The 19566-nt window shown below is 39.2% G+C and overlaps 1 protein-coding gene across 5 annotated transcripts in view; it reads right to left on the bottom strand.

The window, feature by feature from the left end:
- Nucleotides 1-382: 382 nt before the first annotated feature.
- The window catches only part of LOC125459510 (uncharacterized), a 230005-nt gene continuing 210821 nt past the window's right edge, over nt 383-19566 (bottom strand). For all 5 annotated transcript variants that reach the window (XM_048546013.2, XM_048546016.2, XM_048546015.2 and 2 more), the window contains one exon: nt 383-8410. In XM_048546013.2, the coding sequence (XP_048401970.1) occupies nt 6552-8410 (1859 nt within the window). In that variant the 3' untranslated portion in view covers nt 383-6551. The remainder of the gene's footprint in view (nt 8411-19566) is intronic.

Below are 19566 nucleotides of genomic sequence, written 5' to 3'. Positions count from 1 at the left end.
TGAAAACTCCAATGGAAAATCCTTTGCCAATTCATACAGTATTATATTACACAATTCATTCAGTGTCAGTTAATTAGGTGGGTTTGTTCTATGAGTGGGATATTGTGAGGTACACTTCATGAGTATGATGTGTCAAACTATTCAACTAGTCTGTGGGACGGATCTCCCAAGTTTGGCATAAGCCCCAAAGAAGGTCTTTCCGGGGCATCAGGATTGTGTTTGCTGTTGTCGTTCCCATTGAGAATGCCACTGACTAGACAAATCCACATGCTTCCATGCAACACAATGAAATCACTTCTACTCAAATACAACACTTCCACCTGGGATGATCCAGTCTTACAGAAATTTAATAAAATTGAGAGCTTTATGAATATTGGCTAAGTCTCTTTGCTTGGGTGCGTGGCTGTAGGTCGCTTTGAAAGGAGCACTGGAGTTTTGTAGTCTTCTACTTGTGGAATTTGAATTGCCTTAGGTATTGCTCTTGAATGAGGGGGCGGTGTAAGAAGTGCTCTCTTAAAATTTGCGGTGGATTGGGCCTTTGTGGAGTCCTCTTGCATCTGCCTCTTTGCTGACTTTGTCCCCTCTGCAGTCTTTGCTCCATCTGTGGGTCATATCACGGACAAGCAGCACTGCGACTGTAGCATCCAAATCTTGCTTTTGAACAGGTGACCAAATCCTCTACCATCTTGAATAGACACACCAATTTACCAAAACATTTCCAAAAAACAGGCCGTAGTATTTCCACAAGCTACACCACAGTGGAAGTAAGTCAAATGTACCTCAGGAACAAAAAAGAAGTTGCTGGAAAAGCTCAGCAGGTCTGGTAGCATCTGAGAAGAAAAATCTGAGTTAACATTTTGGGTCTAGTGACATTTCCACAGAACCCAAACGTATCCCAGCTACAAATTGGATGCCTGGCCTTTTAAGTATAATCATAGAACCCCTACAGCGTGGAAACAGGCCCTTTGGCCCAACAAGTCCACATCAACCCTCAGAGCATCCCACCCAGTCATATCCCCCTTGTAAACTGACAATTTATACATCCCTGGATGCTATGGGCAATTTAGCATGGCCAATCCACTTAACAATACACATCTTTAGACTGTGGGGGGAAAACCAGACCACCCAGGGGAAACCCACGCAAACACATGTAAACTCAACACAGTCGCCGGACAGAGGAATCGAACCCAGGTTGCTGGCACTGTGAGGCAGCAGTGCTAACCATGGAGCCACCGTGCCACCCCAACTTGACTTGAGAGGTATCTGTAGTGGAGCTGAATGCATATTTGTCTGAGGACGAATGGAAACAGAAATTGCTGGAGAAATTCAATATTAAAATTTTGAGTCTGGTGGCTCCCCCTTAGTTCTGCTTTCTTCCCACAGATGCTGTTAGAAATTGCTAGCAAAACTCAGCAAGTTTATTTTTGTTTCAGATCTCCAGTATCAACAGCTCTTTGTTTCATTTCAGTTGGAACAGCTATTGGACATCAGGGTCTCTCCACTCCTGATGCTAATGGCTCATGCAGAGCGCATCTGCACTGGGCCTTCTTTGCAGCTTTGCACAATGTGCTGGCGATGTTGGAAGGGAGGCATGACTTATGTCACATTGGTGTAAGTCCTACTATGGAGTCCAATTTCACAACTGAGTTTTCCACATTTCAATCTTGCATTCTTAATGATCAGATATGGTAAAATTACATAAATGTAAATAGATTGATCAAAGTTGATATTTTGAAAGCAAATTTCTCTAACTTGTCTACCTCTTTCTCACTGAGTCTTGGATATGATTCTCATGAGTTCCACCCAGTATTTAGCTCATGTGGTCATTCTTCATGGGTAACCTTGAGCAATGAACATTAAAAGTTTATGGTGGCCATCAGTAAAGAGCGGAACCTCTGTCAACACCCAACATTGATGTGGAACATATTACCTACACTACTTCGGGTGAATTTATCTCTATTCCACTGGGAGCTCTTGGAAAACAGGTTGAAAGTAAAAGAATAATTCATTTTACTCATAATTCAATGTGTGTTTTTTTCCATTCTGAGGCTTTTTAAAAGTGCACAATTAACTACATGCTACTAGATTAGTAATTCGGAGGTCAACATAACAAATTGAGAATTCAAAGTCAGGTTAAAAAAGTTCTGGAGATACAACAAAAATGTAATGACAAAGAATTAAACATAAAAGAGCTCTTATATTTTTGCAATACATTTTTTTTACAATTTCCCACACTAGTGATCCTGTTTCCTACCCCCTCTATTTTACAATACATTTTCATCCTCCTGCAAAGATACCTTGAACTGCAGATGAAGGGGATTTCCTTTCGTGTTTGATTTCCTGTTTCTGCTGATCCAACAAGAACTTTGAAGCCAATTTAGAATCTTGCAGTGATTTCAGTACAACACACTTTGTCAATATTTGAGCACATTCCCAAGGGTAACAGGAAAAGGATAAGAACAAATAGTGTGAGTTTAAGAATTTCATAGCCTTTGCCCCTTCAGTTGCTGTTCACTTTGTTATTTCCTCAAGCATCTCAAACAAAATCATTCTGTGTTTTGGATAACATTACACTAAATATTAACAGAGAAAGGTACTGCTTATAAACTTCATCACCAGGAAATGTTTTATATTTAAGAATTGAAATAATTTTGTTAACCTTATAATTTTGATGAGAAACTGAACTGACCCAGTCACATAAATAATGTGCTCCAAGAGCAGGTCAGAGGCTGGGAATTCTGAGTTAAGTAACTTGCCTCCCCAGTGCTTGTCCTCAATGTACAAAGAATAAGTCAAGAGTGTGGTGGAATATTCTTCACTTGTCTAGTGAGATACAGTTCGAACAACATGAAGTGTAACAACATCCAGGATAAAGCATGGGACCTGATTCGTTACCAACGTTCAGTCTCTTCACCACAAATGTACATTGACAGCAGCATGTTCCAACCACAAATTAGGTCCTCCAAAAGCAACTTCTAAATAAATGACCTCATCCCTCTGGATGGTAAAGGGCAGAAAATGCAATGGGTACACTACTGAATTTAAATTCCCCTTCAAAGCAGATACCATCCTAACTTGGTACTTCATCACTGCTTCTTCACTGTCCCTGGACGAAAATCCTGGGACCTCTCTCCTAACATCTCTGTTGATGTCCTTCACCCATGGACTGTAGCAGCACAATATGTAACTCACCACTATACTCTCAAGGCAATTAGGGATGGGTAATTAATGCAGGCCCAGTCAGAATGCCCATATTATGAATTAACCAAAAAAATTATGAAAGAGGGGACAGTCAGGAGAATTGCATCTTAAATTATAAATATATAACTTTTATAAATTGTGGGGACAATGTCCTTACCCATGGTGTAAAATTTGGGGATTAGCCCACTACTGCTTGGCCAACTTTCCCCACAGCCGTTAGCTCTTTTCCACCATGTGTATGACCACTGTTGAGCCTGCAGCAATCTCCAAGTAAATGCAGTGCAAAGGAGCCAGACATCAAAGTAGGTCTGGGATCCTATGAGGGACAGGATTGTAGGCCCCAGCAAGGAGGCTCAGAATGGATGAGACACAGGACAATGAAATGAAGAGAGGATTATCTTTGATAGGGGCCTCTGACTAGCACAGGGAGGCAAAGTGGAGGGTCCCCTCTGTTTGTTCACTGGCCCATGACATTTCACTGGGCAAACTGGATAATTGGTACTGGTCTCCTCACCACGGATAAAAATGCTTCAGGGTTAGCACTGCTGACATGATGCCCAATTTTACTAGGGTCTCCACCACCATCTGCCAACCTGCCCCCGTGGGAGCTGTAAAATTCAGCCCAATGTTTCATTCAGTCTGGGACAAATTCTTTGAATTGGTTCAATTTTCTCAAATTGTCAAATATTCCTTGTTTCTTTGTTCCTCTCTCTGTGCTAAGAGTTCATATGTATCAGTTAGTATTAATTTAATGTGTTTGCACAATTTCTTTCTCTTACAGGGCTCCCTCTCTTCTGCTTTTTGACTTTTTTTTTGTCATCTTCTTTGTGCCCGCATTTTCTTTACTGTTTTCAGTGATAGTACTCTTGTTTTGAATCAATCAATTGCATCTTCATAAACTGTGCTAACCCAGCAACACCTATACAACAACATCTACGTTGGACAACAACACCAGTAACATCTATGCTGGCTACTAAAATTCTGGTGAATTTATTATTAATTGGACACACTTTTCCTTACAGCTCTTTTTTGTAAACTGATTTATTCTGAGAAATTTGCTTTATGCTCTAAATTTAGAAACTAACATACAATTACAATATTAAATACTGTGCAGAAATGTTTAAACTGGTACTTAACATTAAATAACAGCTTCAATGTTGCTGCAGAATAGTAAGAAGAACCAGAGACTGAATTCAAATTAAATATGACTCAAAGCAAATTTCTTTTGTACTAACAGAAACAATATATGGAAAACAAAGAAATAATGTAGATAAAGGTCAGACTTATCAGGTCTCTCCCCAGTTATTTTTCAGCATTCTGCCAGATGTAAGCTCTGTGAATGAAAGCAACCTCTTGTGTCCAGTAAGAGTGGATGAGGGGAAAGGGCTTAAATCCAGTAAATCTATACAATCATTCGTAAGTGATTAATGAGACAGAATTTGGCACCAAATTGAAAAAGCACTCTTCTTTTACATAGTAACAAAAAAATAAAAAACAATCTGCGCTCTTCCTGGCCTCATAATGGAAACACTGACTTTGCTTTCAGACATGCTGCTATAGTCTCTTGTCAAAACTTGATTAAAACTGCTTAAAGGGCCTTCTTGTGATCAGATATGGCCCCTAAATTTAGGTGGTTTGTCACCTGCATACAACATCAGGCTGGTTAAAATCAACAACTGCTGAACTTAAATAATCTTTGCAACTTTAACTGGCTACTCACTGCTTTCAATCAGATGTAGTTAAAATACACCTCTTTTTCCATCTTGTCTGTTAATCAAAAGTCAACAATTTTTTGCACGATATTTTCATCATGTTAAATTAAAGCCACAAAACACAATGGAACATATCAAAAACATTTTAAAAGATTTCTTCACAACATTGTTGGTGCGTGACATAAAATAATGTTTCCACACTATTCCAAGTTATTCACTTTTCCAGATAAAAAGAAAAACTGGCAATGTAGAAGTCCTGCAAAAACAACTTTACAAAATTTTAACAAGTAGGACAAAATTATTTTCCCACTATCAATGCATCATTGAAACCTTATAGCTTTTTAAAGATAAAGCTAACTTGCTTGTCTAAAGTAGGCTCATAAAAAGTGCAAAATTATGAAGTCTTTACAAACAAAACTATACACATCACACACCAGTTAAATACATCCATTCAGTTTACAGAGTTAATATATGTTTTACTAAAACGCTTATAACACACTTAACATTTGTGTGCTCACAGCACCGACACACGTCCTTTTCTGCTTGCTGCAAGTAATTACTATTTGAAGTGGTCATCGAGCAAAAATACCATATTTCTGATTTGATGTGACACAGTATGACCTTCTCAATAGTGATCAAAATGTTATACAGATGGTTATGGGCAAGGCAAGGGTCAGGATAAGATTTTTAGAACCCCACTCCCCCCCACCAAATAGAAGTATTCACAAGCATATTTAAAGCACTATTTTTTGAAATCTTTGTTCTAAAATTTATAGTAAACATCAACAACTACATTTCAGGTTTTTAGGCGCCACACCACAGCTATTTAAAGGATTTTTTTAAAGCCTTAAAAATGATAAAAATAGGAAACTAAAAACATGCCAGAAAATGCATAACTGTTTAAATATTTACATACTCAGCAACTTCAAAAGATGCTGTAAAGAATGCAATTTCAGTAACTTCTTCAATATATTCCAAAGCTAAGAAGTCATCTTATGTGTGATGTTACCATTTCCAATCAAGCATCATACGGTTTCATTGTATTACCTCTGTACTAGAATGCATTAAAATCAAGCAAGATAGAAATAACTCCTGAGAAATCCTGTCTGCCCTGCCTGTCACCTATCTTGTGATGTGAATGAAAAATATCAGCCACTTGGGAAAACCATGTGAAAGCTGCTTGTGTAATAGTCTGTGCTACAATGTCTCATATAGTGAGCCTGCTCGCTGCCTTTCAAATTTTCATGGCATTTTGAGGTGGTCATGCAAAAGATTAAACAATGTTTGATCTGCTACAAGACAGGTATTTCTCAATTATATAGGTCAAAAATAATCATAAAATATTTTATGAAACAAGAAAATATATTTACCTGCATCCATATTTTGTCAAATGTGCAGATTAGTTACAAGATTTTTTTAAAATGTAAAGAATGAAATGACACTGTTTGCATAGCTTTCTATTGTGACTCAATGACCATGCAGCCCTCAATAAAGCACAGTGAACAATTAGTTCAATAACTAGGAAAATATGTGGCTGCTTTTGTGATATGAAATGCTTGCATCATTTTGAAGTATTTGACCATTGTAACTGATGAAACTTTATACATATGTATTATGATTCAACTGGAATGAATTCTGTCATAATTTAATATATTCGCAATCTTGGGCATCTGGAGAGTTTGCCAAACAAATTTCTGTGCCTAAATTTTCTATTGCAGCTGTGATGTGTTTTTGTTGCATATTTGCATCTGTATGAGAGGAATGTACAAAAAGATGGGTTGGTACTTCTATCAAACTTACAGTTTTATCCAGAGTCACATTAGTAACTGGAGTATTAACTTCAAGTGAGCCAGTCTCTCTAATTGTACAGGTCCCTTTTTCATCACAGGTTGCAACCAACTGTGAATCATCCTGTACAGGCAATGCCATGTGCTTGAATTTCAGGAGATTTTGCTCAGTCCCATGTGCCACATGAACTGAAGACATAGACCGGACTATTTTACAGGGGCTATTTAAACACTGCATGGCTGGTGAGGTCTGTGTGATAGCAATCAGATGCTGAGGACTCTGCAAATTTGCATCTTTCATATGGTCCTGTTTGTGCATAGTTGGTGAAAATTTGGAAGGGCTGTGCTGAGCAGAAGGCATGGCATGGTTTTCAGATCTGTAAATGTCCCAGATCTGTTGATACGAAACTGAATCCGGTTCCACAGATTGTGGGTCATCTGACAATTCTAATGTTGAAAATCGTTTGGGTGTACTGACTGTGTCTGCCGGTTCTACACCCACAAGTTCCTTTGGAATAAGTGCATCATTTTCATCATATTGAATTTCAGTTATTGGTTCTGAAATATTCTGATCATACTTATACTCAGTATCAGATAAGTTGTCATATTGGGTAACATTTGAAACTCGCGTTTTACTTTGGAACTCATCTGCACTTTCTATTTCTGGTCTGTTCAAGTCTGTTGAAGTTTCTTGTGTTAAATCACTCAAGGATGAGTTCTCCTTTTCTGCAGCTGAAAACTTCACTGTCACTATAGATTGTGGTTGATCAATAGGGAGATGTGTTTCCAATTGTTGAGGGATATTGGGGTTAGAATATCTATGCAATGTTTCTTCTGGATTTGGGAGCAAGAAATGCATGCCTTCAGACAGTGTCACTGCAGGTGGTGGCTCTGGACAAGATAATGGCACATTCTCATTGTTTGCCAAATCTGTCAATCCATCATTACTCCCTGGAGAGGGACTACCACTATTGTCTTCTTCATCTAGTGTCTGTTCATCCCCTGAAACAAGTACCTGGTATTTCTGTGGAGACTTTGTTGCCATATTTTGAAGTACTGATACTTGATTAATTTCTGAGCAAAATGCAGGTTGTTCTTTTAGGAACTGAGTTTTAGCTATTTCAGTTTTTTCTGTATATTCAACTTTTCTCATGTTTTGACAAGTGATCATATTCTCTTCTGGAGAACTGGTAGTTTCTTTTTCTGGAGCTTTATAGTTAGCTTCTTTAAAATTTGAGTTTGCATAATTTTCTGCAATTCTAGTCCCATTATTTTGAGCAGGTGGGATGTCTTCCTTCTTAAGAGACTGCTTTGAATCTTTTACTGGGCTTGGAGCTGGACTCATTTCTGAAAGCACAGATTCATCCTCTTGTGGTAGATGTGTTTGGTCTTTTATGGGAGACATGGAGTTGTCATGGATTGGAGCTTGAATTTCACAAATTTCGACAAAATTAGTATCATTCTCCTCTGGACAAGGATTCCCATTATTTTCAGGAGACATCTCACTCTCTTCCACAGGCTCAGGCACAGAAGGCTGGATACAGTTTTTTTCCGGTGATTCTCTGTCTACATCATTATCAGGTTCAAAGTTATTTGAAATGGAATTAACCTTTTCATTCTTGCCATTGACTATGATGTTATCCTTCTCTGGTATTAAGGTGACAGCAAATTCCTGGCCTAATGGTTTGTTGGGAAATTCATCAGCTTTTGCTAGAATGGATAAAAAGAAAAGATAATGGCATTTAATTTAAAGACTGAAATATAAACAGTAAAATGACAGTAGTGTGGCTATAAATTCTACATACAATGTAAAATTATGTTCCTGCAGAAAATGACCTCAATTTTATAGCAAATGGGTTCAGCTCATTTAATTATTTGTTGCTTGTTTTTGATTTCCTTGCATGTACGTGTGGATTTCTAGGAGTCAGAATAAAGAAAATAGTAAGCAATACATTTACTCTTAGCAGAATGAACAATAAGAGAAAAGAAAATTCAGGATTGATGAAATGTGCAACAAATACTCCTCCTAGTGGCTAATGAATCCCCCTAGCAATTTTCATGTTGGAATTTGCACAAGGAGGAGCAATTGGAAAGTAGAAATGTTTCTGGTGAAAAATAATTGGTAAAATTAAATTCACTGCATTGTCAGGCACAGTCAAAATCACTGCAGAATGATGGGATAATAGAAATACAGGGTTATTCCTTTGGGCACCTTATGTAATCTTGGTCAATACTGAAGATAGGGTGCCTTTCTGTATGGATAAAGGAAGCATAAATTGTAAAGAAATTGTCCCTCCATTGGTCAGCAGGTTTCAGAAAGACTATCAGTGGTTTGACTACATGGATTTGAGTACAACTTTCAAAAAAACATTTGTGCTTGTAATAGGATCATCTAAACCATAGGAAAGAGGAGAACTATTCATCTCAACAGTGGTGAGCATTCTAATCTGACTAAGCTGTTCAAATAGTAAGTTCAATGTAAACTTTCCAAAAGTAAAAATACTTAACACGATGAATTAGGGGTTATGAAATAATCTCAAAATGGGTTTTTGATGGGTATCATGTGCTATTATATACTAAAACATTTAAAAACCAACTGGGTGCATAAAATATACTGAAGATGTTCAACATGCTAGCAAACAATACACAAATACAAACTTCATATTTAATTATTACACTTTAAATAATTCTTTTAATCAATTACAGATGCCCTTATTTAAACAAACATATCAAGTCTCTGCAACAATGCCATGCATCAAGACCAAAACATTATTTGTCACACTGAAATGAATCCATGTTGGATCCTGCTTAATTTTAAGTTTGTGGTAAAACGGTGTCACCTTATTAAAGCACCAAAAGTATTTTTTGAACATGTCTCAGGCAGCAGAGAACAAGCTAAGCACATGCACCAGAAGCTCATTAACAAACTCATTCATTTTACGGTTGGTAGTCTGTGTTGTACACTATGCATAAAGAGATCAAGCATACAGCCTTAAAATCATTTGTAATGGTTAACGGAAACACAAAGAAGCAAACACATTTGGTGCAAGCACAGCAATAATGCCCACCATACTTCCATGTAGACATGTAACTGTGAACTGAACACAGACAGGCACTATTAAACTGTAAAAAAAACACACACAAGGTGGATAATAAGAAAAGAAATGCAATTATGAAGAAAAGTCACTAAAACAACCAAAAGTGAGCTACAGCGATAACAAAGTGTGGAGCTGGATGAACACAGCAGGCCAAGCAGCATCTTAGGAGCACAAAAGCTGACGTTTCGGGCCTAGACCTGATGAAGGGTCTAGGCCCAAAACGCCAGCTTTTGTGGTCCTAAGATGCTGCTTGGCCCACTACGTTCATCCAGCTCCACACTTGGTTATCTCGGATTCTCCAGCATCTGCAGTTCCCATTATCTCTCATACAAAAGTGAGCTACAGACTATGTCAAGTAAGATGAATGTAAAAACTATAAATGCATTCAAACCATTACCAGTTGGTGAATTGGTATACAAGGAGAAAAAGACCATGCTTGAACAGGTTGATGTTAATAAGGAGAATGTGCTAGAAATTTTGAAAAACATGAGGATGGCCAAGTCCCCAGGCCAGACGGGATATATTCAAGGTTGCTACAGGAAGCAAGGGAAGAGATTGCTGCCTCTTTGGCAATGATCTTTGCGTCCTCACTGTCCACTGGAGTAGTACCAGTGATTGGAGGGTGGCAAATGTTACTCCCCTGTTCAAGACAGTATGGAGGGCTGTCAGTTGCAACAGGACATTTACAGGATGCAGAGCTGCACAAAGAAGTGGCAGATGGGATTCAACCCAAGAAGTGTGAAGTGATTAATTTTGGAAGGTCAAATTTGAATGCAGAATACATGATTAATGGCAGGATTCTTGGCAGTGTGAAGGAACAGAGGGATCTTGGGGTCCATATCCACAGATCCTTCAAAGTTGCCACCGGTGTATGGTGTGTTGGCTTTCATTGACAGGGGAATTGAGTTTAAGAGCCACAAGGTTATGCTGCAACTCAATAGAATCCTGGTTAGACTACACTTGGAATATTGTGTTCAGCTCTGCTTGCTTCATTACAGAAAGGATGTGGAAGCTTTAAAGAGGGTGCAGAGGACATTTCCCAAGATGCTGCCTGGGACTGGAGGGCAGGTCTTCTGAGGAAAGGTGGATAGAGCTAGGGCTTTTCTCACTGAATTGAAGAAGGATGACAGGTGACTTAACAGAGGTGTCCAAGATGATGAGAGGCAATAGATAGAGGTGGATACCCAGAGAAGCTTTTTCCCAGGACAGAAATGGCCATCCAGAAGGGACATAATTTTAAGGTGACTGGAGGAAGATATAGGGGAGATGTCAGAGGTAGGTTTTTTACACAGAGAATGGTGGGTCCGTGTAATGCACTGCCAGCAGTGATAGTAGAGTCAGATACATTAGGGACATTTAAGCGACTCTTGGATAGGCACATGAATGACAGTAAAATGAAGGGTATGCAGATTAATTTTATCTTAGAGTAGGATAATTGGTTGGCACAATGTCGTGGGCCAAAGGGTCTGTGCTGTGCTGTATGTTCTGTGTTCTACATTTGGAATTGGTTTTAAAATTAATAAATGATTAACTGATGCATTTCAACAATAGTTCAGTTATTCCAAACTCTGACTAGCTGCGCAGTTTTAAACATACATCAATATTCCAAGCAGAATTAACTTGTGTTCTGCAAATAAAACATGACAGACACCATCCTGTAGAATCTCACCTCTTCTCTGTGTAACATGATAATCTAAAATGAGATGATTTCTGATAAACCTGTTTGAACATAGTTCAGTATCACATTGAATGTGGAAGCTCTGAATGTAGAACAGATTCGCTCAAGCGTCTTTTTAAAACTTCTATTACGAGAGCATACTGGCATCAGAAGTGAAAGGATTGGGTAATCAATGGTAAAAATCACAAATGAATTGGGTAACTCATTAGTTTTAAGAACATTAGGAGATTAACTACAAAATAAGATCAAAATTAAAGTACTATTTAGCAAGTAAAATGAATAAGAACTGACTTTATAGAAGTAGTTAAAATTAAAATTAAAACTTAAAATACGGCTTATAAACTTTTCTTGAAATCCATTTTCAGATTAACAAGATTTTCCTACCTTTAGCCCTATACAGCTAATTGGAAATATCTTAGCTAATTATTTTCCAAACCTTTTATCCAGTTGCCATATAATTTTCCCCAGTATAACTAACTTCATTATAAAACTCAGGGAGTTAGTTTTCCCTTTTACCAATTCCAAACCACATTCTGCCTCACCACCATCATTCTTTGATTCTGAGAGTCTTCCACAGTTGCTAAGTTATCAGAATGTTTTGCCAACAGCCAATCCTGGAAGACAGAAATTTCTTCCAATTAAATACTGGAAAGACTGTACCCATTGTTTTTGCTTCCTGCTCCAGACTCTGTCTCCTAGGTACTCCATTGGTTTCCCTGACAACAGTTTGAGATTAAACAGTCTGTTCATAACTCCGTTGTCACATCTGACTCTGAGATGAGCTTCCATCACACCACGAAGTCAACTTGTTTCCACCTCTGTAATACTGCCCAACTTTACACCTGTCTCAGCTTATTGTTTATTCATGCCTTTGTCATCTCTAGTCATGTCTATCCCAATGCACTGCCCACAAGAAATAGGAATAAGGGTAGGCCATTCAGCTCTTCAAGCTTTCTACACTATTCAAGACATTTGATATTTTTTAAAAAATTCTTCAGCTGGATGCAGGTGGCTTTGGAAAGAGCAAAAAACTGAGTGGTTTGCTAGGCCATTTCAGAGGCATGGAAGAGTCAATTACATTAGTGTTGATCTGGAATAACATGTAGGCCAAACTGGGTAAGGATAGTAGATTTCAGGGAGGCAATGGGCCATTGCTACCACTAGTGCATTAATCCAGCCACACAGATAATATTCTCAAGTTTAAAAATTGGTGGAATTTAAATTAAATAGAACTCTGGAATTAGGAATTGAGCAATAACCATGAAATTGTTGTCGATTGTTGGAAAAACCCACCACCCACCTGCTTCACTAATGTCCATTGGGAAGAAAACCACCATGATTTCATGGTAATTTTATGATTATCAGTTACAGATTTTTAAAAAAATGAATTAAAATTCAATCAGGCCACCAATGATTACTGCCATTGCCATTTTTCTGCTGGGTACTCATAACCCTGGACTCTCTTGTGAATCAAATATTTGTTGAATTCAGTTTTGAATAAATTCAATGATGTGGCCTCTACTGCTTTCTCAGCAAAAGAAATCAAAAGACTAACAAACTTTTGAGAGAAGTTCATCCTCATTTGTTGCGTAGATGGGAGACCTTATTTTTAAAAACTGTGTCCTCTAGCTAGATAGGCTAACAAAATATCATCTCCAGACTGTCAAGCCTCCTCAAAACCTTATATATTTCAATAAGATCACTTTTTATTCTTCTAAACTTCACTGAGTACACACCCAACCTATTCAACAGGCTGAATTTCACCAGCCTATGAATGACATTGGCAATGGCAAGACAGTTGGGAGAATAGAGTGAGAATGGAAAAATTAGATTCTCAATGTCAAAAGAAAATGTCTGATTTTACACTTGATGTTTTAATGGCATGAGCCTTTTCAGTGAACAGTGACTGGCTTATTTGAACGCATTAACGTCCAATTTGACCTAAACTCACTTCATTTAAATGCAGGTTTTTATTTTCCCAGGTAGCAGATAGAAATTAGATGGCGGCAATTCCTGACTTGAAAGTCAGAACCATAACCTGAAGGCTACAGAACATCAGTGTCTTCTCTGGCCATCTTAGCCAGCATTCCCCAACATCTCAGGGCATGTTTCATGGGAAGTGACTAGTTAGACTTCACGTCTATGGAAGTTGGTAGCACAGAACACCAGCCTCACCAAATAATAGTAGCACAACTCAGACATGTGTACAATTCAGGTCAGGACTTCACTGCTGCATTTTGAAGCTCAATAATATTGCAACGTTGCTAACTGATTGCTTTGCACAGAGGGAGAGGACCCGTCTCATGCCTTGGGATGGGATGGACTTGAGGGCTCCAGCTTGCTTTCTTTGCATTCTCTCACTTTGCATTTACTTAGATGCTCACGGTTTCTCTGCCTTGCCGTTTGCACATTAGAATTATAGAATCCCGACAGTGGGGAAACAGGCCCTTTGGCCCAACAAGTCCACACCAAACCTCAGCACATCCCACCCATCCCTGAACACTACAGGCAATTTAGCATGGCCAGTCCACCTAACCTGCACGTCTTTGGACTGTGGAAGGAAACGGAGCACCTGGAGGAAACTCACGCAGACACAGGGGAAATGTGCAAACTTCACGCAGACAGTTGCCCTAGGATGGAATCAAACCTGGAACCCTGCTGCTGCTAGGCAGCAGTGCAAACCACTGTGCCACCGTGCCACCCATTGCTGTCTATTCAGTACTCACAGTACTTCTTTCTTGCACTGTCATTTAGCATGGATGGAAAGCCTAACAGCCAGTCATTTTGCTAGGAAAAAACAGTCAAAGAAGTGGATATGTTATTCCATCAATGATACACTTACAGCATGTGTTAACATGACAAACACACTGTTTACTTCAACGAAATTGTTAGATTTGAAAGTTTAAGAGGAGGAATCCTCAGTCCAGTAAAGGGTTCTACCACTATCAGTCAAGTGCAGCTTTGATCTTAGTCCAGAGGATTGGCCATGGTCGTAATGCTGCTTGATGTTATCAGGGTCCAGAGATCTGTCTCATTAGCCCAGGGATTTGGCCACACAGTCCAAGGATTAGTGAGAAGTCAGTCAGGGATCTGAACATAGATAAGTTGGGGATCTAGTAAGTCACCAGTAGTAGTTGAAATTCATCAGGAGGGTGGGCCATAGCTAATCCTAGGGGGTCTGTGTACTAAAAGTCAAGAGGGGCTATTAGAAGCCACTGACTGCAATGTTGGGGAAGACAAGTGTATGAAAAGGAGATAGCAGGTTGGATGCAGTGGGTACATTACTGTGAAGGAGAGGAAACTCAGTATGGGGAATGGGACAGTGCATAACTATAATAAAAGGTAAAATATCATTGATGCTGAATATCTGAAATAAAAGCATAAAGTGCTGGAGAAACTCAGCAGGCCTGGCAGAATCTGTGAAGAGAAAAACAAATATCATTTCAAGACCAATTACTCTTCTTTAGAACAGTGTGTCTGAAATCGAGTCTGAACGGAGTTCCTTCTGTACTTTAATTGAATAACTATGTCAGGCATTACTAAATGATAGGTCTGGGGCTCAGGATAAAGTAGAGAGATGAACATGTAAACAGCAGGTTGGATAGGAAAGTGGGGAAGCTCAAACTTGATGGAGTACCATGCAGAAATAAACATGAAGTTTGTAGCGGAGATGCACCTAGCTTAACAGGCACAGTCTGCAATTTACTCTCTGGTGAGCTAATAGGGCTTTCCATTTCCATGTGGTGTACAAATGCACAATGAAATTCAAGTGACTGCCCACAATCGTTAGTAGATTAACATTTTTAATATGCAGAAGCAGGCTCCATCTGTGTGTGCCTGACAAATTTCAACTAGTACAGGTGACTGACTAGATCCGCAACTTATCGTTAGGGATCTGAACATAGATAAGAGGCACTCAGATTCCAAATTAAAAACATCTGCAATCACAAAACTCTGTATGAAAACATCATGCATTAACTAACAATGCAAATTACAAATCATGGGCACAAACAATCCTGACCATGAAATTGATCATTACAAATTAATTCTAGTAATCTGTGAATCAGAAGTGATCACAGACAACCTTTAAAGCGTCACCTGTTGTCCACAATTCAGAAGCATATTTCAAGGTCTCGTAGGTTGCACGAGGGCTGCTTTCCCCACAAGTTGAACTGTAAATATTGCTCTTATAAACAAGATGACCTTCCTTGGGTGACGTGGGAGAGGGGTAAGGTGGAAAGACAAATTGTAAGTGATAGTACCACACTTAACACTCTCCGACTGTAGGTGCATCCATTTGAATAACATATACCATGTTAAGGGCCCATGCAGAGACATTTCATTACCTTTCTTGTCAGAGACCTCCATGTTCCACTCTATTGAGGACAATAGTAAACTGTCATTAATATATATCTTGGAATCATGACGGATCACATAACTAAGGAACTGCTTTGTTTCTGTTATCATAAATATAGGCTCACTGTAACCCAAGCCATTGCATCTAGCCACAGCAAGTGTTATTGTCACTGTTGAGGTTGGTTGGCTCACTGAGCTAGTTTCTTGTTTCGCAGAGGTTTCATTACCATGCTGGGTAACATCCTCAGTGCAGCCTCTGATGAAGCATTGGTGCTTTCCTGCTTGGTTTATAAACTCTGGAGTCCACTGAGCTGGACTGCCTCACTTCCCGTTTTTCTTCGTAGTGGAGTGTATATGGGATCGAGTTGAATGTGTTTATTAATAGCCTGCTTTGTGGAGTGCCAGGCTTCTAGGAATTCTCGTGCCTGTCTTTGCCTAGCTTGTCCCAGGATTTTGTTGCTGTCCCAGTCGAATTGGTGGTTCTCCTTGTTCACGTGGATTGAGATGAGTGACTATTGGTCGTGTCCTTTTGTAGCCAGTTGGTGCTCGTGTACCCTTGCTGTTAGTTTCCTTCCTGTTTGTCCGATGTAGTGTTTCTCACAATCTCTGCATAGGATGTTGTAGATGACATTAGTCCTGACCAGGGCGGGGAATGGGTCTTTAGTTTGGGTGAGTTGTTTTAGGGTTGACGTGGGCTCGTGTGCCACTCTGATGGCCAGCAGTCATAGCCGTCTTGTGGTTAGTTCCGATGCATTCCTGATGTAGGGTAGTGTGATGAGTGTGTCGGGGCATGTAGTATCTTCCTGAAGTTGTTTGTGGAGGCATCTTCTGACCCAGTTTTTTGGATATCCATTATCCTTGAGAACCTGGAAGAGGTATTCTTCTTCCTCTTGGCACAGTTCCATATTGCTGCAGTGTGTTGTTGCCCATTTAAATAGTGTTCGCACGCAGCTTCGTTAATCACTGTGGCTATGGCACAATGAAGGGCCACAGGAATTGAGGATGACATCTATCAGCCAGCCCAGTCTTTCACTGGGACCACTCTGGGGCAAGCAGAGGGCCTGCTGAAATAAGTTTCTGATGCTTGATCAGATCTATGGGACCTTGCAGTACACTACATACAGAATTCTCCACATAATTCTTGCACACTATGCTCTGGAAAATAGCACAGGCAAAGAGGGAGTGGGATGGATGCTCAAAGCTGCGAGGGTGGCTGCATTCTTCTGAGGTTGAAGATAAGGACATTGAGCAGGAGGAACATTATCCTCGCTATTGTATTGTACAGCAGTTTCAGGCGCAACAAGCCAGACAAGACTTAATTGATATCTACTGCCAATAGAACTGAATTGGGTGAAGTCTTTATGCAATGATTATTTGTTGTTGCTGAAAAAGTGTGTGGTTCTGGTTCATAACTGAATACAAGAGGAGCTTTATTATTTGCTCTTCTTCACTTTTCCTGTAATGCAGCAGCAGTTAGCGTGAACAATTTATTTGAAGGTTTCACAACATCTGATGCTTCCACATTCAATAACAACAAAATTTTATGCTACACTGGTGTTAGTGGAACAGTAGTACTCCTTCTTAGAGGATTCTAACATTGGATGACAATGAGGGTATTCCCAGCAGATTCATTTTTGTCGTTGCAGCTAAAATGATTGTCATTGAGACAAGTGATGTAAAGTACCATTATATTTACAAACATGACATCCTAATTAAAATAATGTGTTGTCTGTGCTACCTCAGTAGAGTTTCTTTCCCCTCGATCTTCCACTAAATCTCCCAGGATCTGCAGCTGGGAAGCCTACCCTATAGTGGACCCTGTTGGCCTTGGCATTTTGGATGCATGCAATAGTGAGACAGGCCATGAGCATTGGTGATGACTGTGTGTGCATTGGCAGAGTTAGAGTGAATGTGAGGTGGCAGAAGCAAGGTGGTGGTACTCACCCTTGTGGAGCAGAGAAGATCGATGACCTTCTTCCTGCATTGCTGTGCATTCTTCAGCAATGTGAACACTGCCCTGATCAGGTGACAATTTTGGATTAGGCATGCAGGCTCAAAGAACTTTACAGAGATAGGGATAGCTGTGACTAAAAAAATTGTTTGGAAACAAAGGTGAGAATTTTTTAAAGTCAAAATGTTGCTTGACCATCAGCCAATATAGCTCAAGGGTGATAGGTGAACTTAACTTGGTGTGAATTAAGACATGAGGAAGAGATTTTTGCATGACTTCACGTTTATAGAGGGTAAAATGTTGGAGATCAGCCAGGGGATTTTGTAGCAAAGGCACTGCAGAAGTCATGAGTGATTTTAATTTTCATATTGTTTAAGCAAAGCAAATTGGCAAAAGTGGCTTAGAGTTCCTAGTGTATTTGGGGCATTTACTTAGAAGAATACATTAAAAAAAAGAACCAGGGAACAGGTGATTGAATGTGTGCTAAGACAGGTTTATGGAAAGGGATCTTGGAGAAAACAGTCATTATAACATGGTAGAATTTTACATTCAGTTTGAAGGCGAACAGTAGTGGTGTCAACTAGCAGGGTATGAAGACAGAATTTTCTGAAGTGCTGTAGGAAATAGGTCAAAAAGATGAAGAAGCAGTGTCAGACATTTAAAGAAATATTGCATAACTCTTAACAAAGGTGCATATCATTGATAAGGAAATAACCTGTAAGAAGGTTACACTATTGAGGGCAAACTCAGGAAGCAAAAGATGATATCATGTTGAAAGAAAAAGCATAACATAGCATGTTCTGTGAAGGTAACAATAGGCCAAAAATATTGGGAAATGTTTAAAAACCAGCAAAGGATGAATCTTAAGAAAAGAAAAATTATATTCCAAGTAAACAAACAATGTAGGAAGAGGTAGTAAGAGCTTCTACAAGTACAAAAAAAAAGGATAGCTAATCAGATTCCTTTGTTCAAGAAGGGCAACAGGGATAGGCAAGGCAATTATAGAGTTAATCTGATATCAGTGGTAGGGAAATTAGTAGAAACAATTCTGAAGGACAGGATTAATCAAAACTTGGAAAGGACTGATCAGGGATAGTCAGGATGGATTTGTTAAAATGAGATACTGTCTGACTAATTTGAGTCTTTATGAAATGGTAATGAAATATGTTGATGAGGGTAGAGCAGTTGATGTGGCGTACATGTACTCAAGTAAGGCCTTTGACAAGATCCCACATAATCTCTTATCATTTGGACCAGCGTTCTATGTGATCCAGGGTAATTTGGCAAATTGGATCTAACATTGGCTGAAAAATAGGAGGCAAAGAGTGATGAAGGAGGGTTGATTTTGTAATTGAAAGCCTGTGATCAACAGTGTACCACAGGGTTTGGTGCTGGGACTGCTGTCTGTTATTTACCTTTAACAAGTTGGAAGTGAAAGTAGAAGATATAATTAGTACTTTGCAGATGATACAAAAGTTGGTGGCGTTGTTGATACTGCGGAGGGTGGTCTCAGGCTAAAGTCTGATGTTGGTAAATTGGGCAGAGCAATGGCAGATGAGATTTAATCCTGATAAGTACCAGCTGCTGCATTTTGGGATGTCTAATAAGAGAATGACATACACAATGAATGGCAGGTCCTGAGGAATTACTGAGAAACAAACGGACCTTGGTGTACAAGTCCATAATTCCTGAAGGTGTCGGCACAGGTAGACGGTGATGAAGAAAGCATACAGGATGCTTGCCTTCATTAGCCAGGGTATTGAATATAGGACCAAGGAAGTCT

The sequence above is a fragment of the Stegostoma tigrinum genome, chromosome 17, assembly GCF_030684315.1.
Source record: "Stegostoma tigrinum isolate sSteTig4 chromosome 17, sSteTig4.hap1, whole genome shotgun sequence".
NCBI lineage: Eukaryota > Metazoa > Chordata > Chondrichthyes > Orectolobiformes > Stegostomatidae > Stegostoma > Stegostoma tigrinum.
Note: the sequence above shows the minus strand (reverse complement) of the source record. Positions and strands in the feature narration are given on the sequence as shown.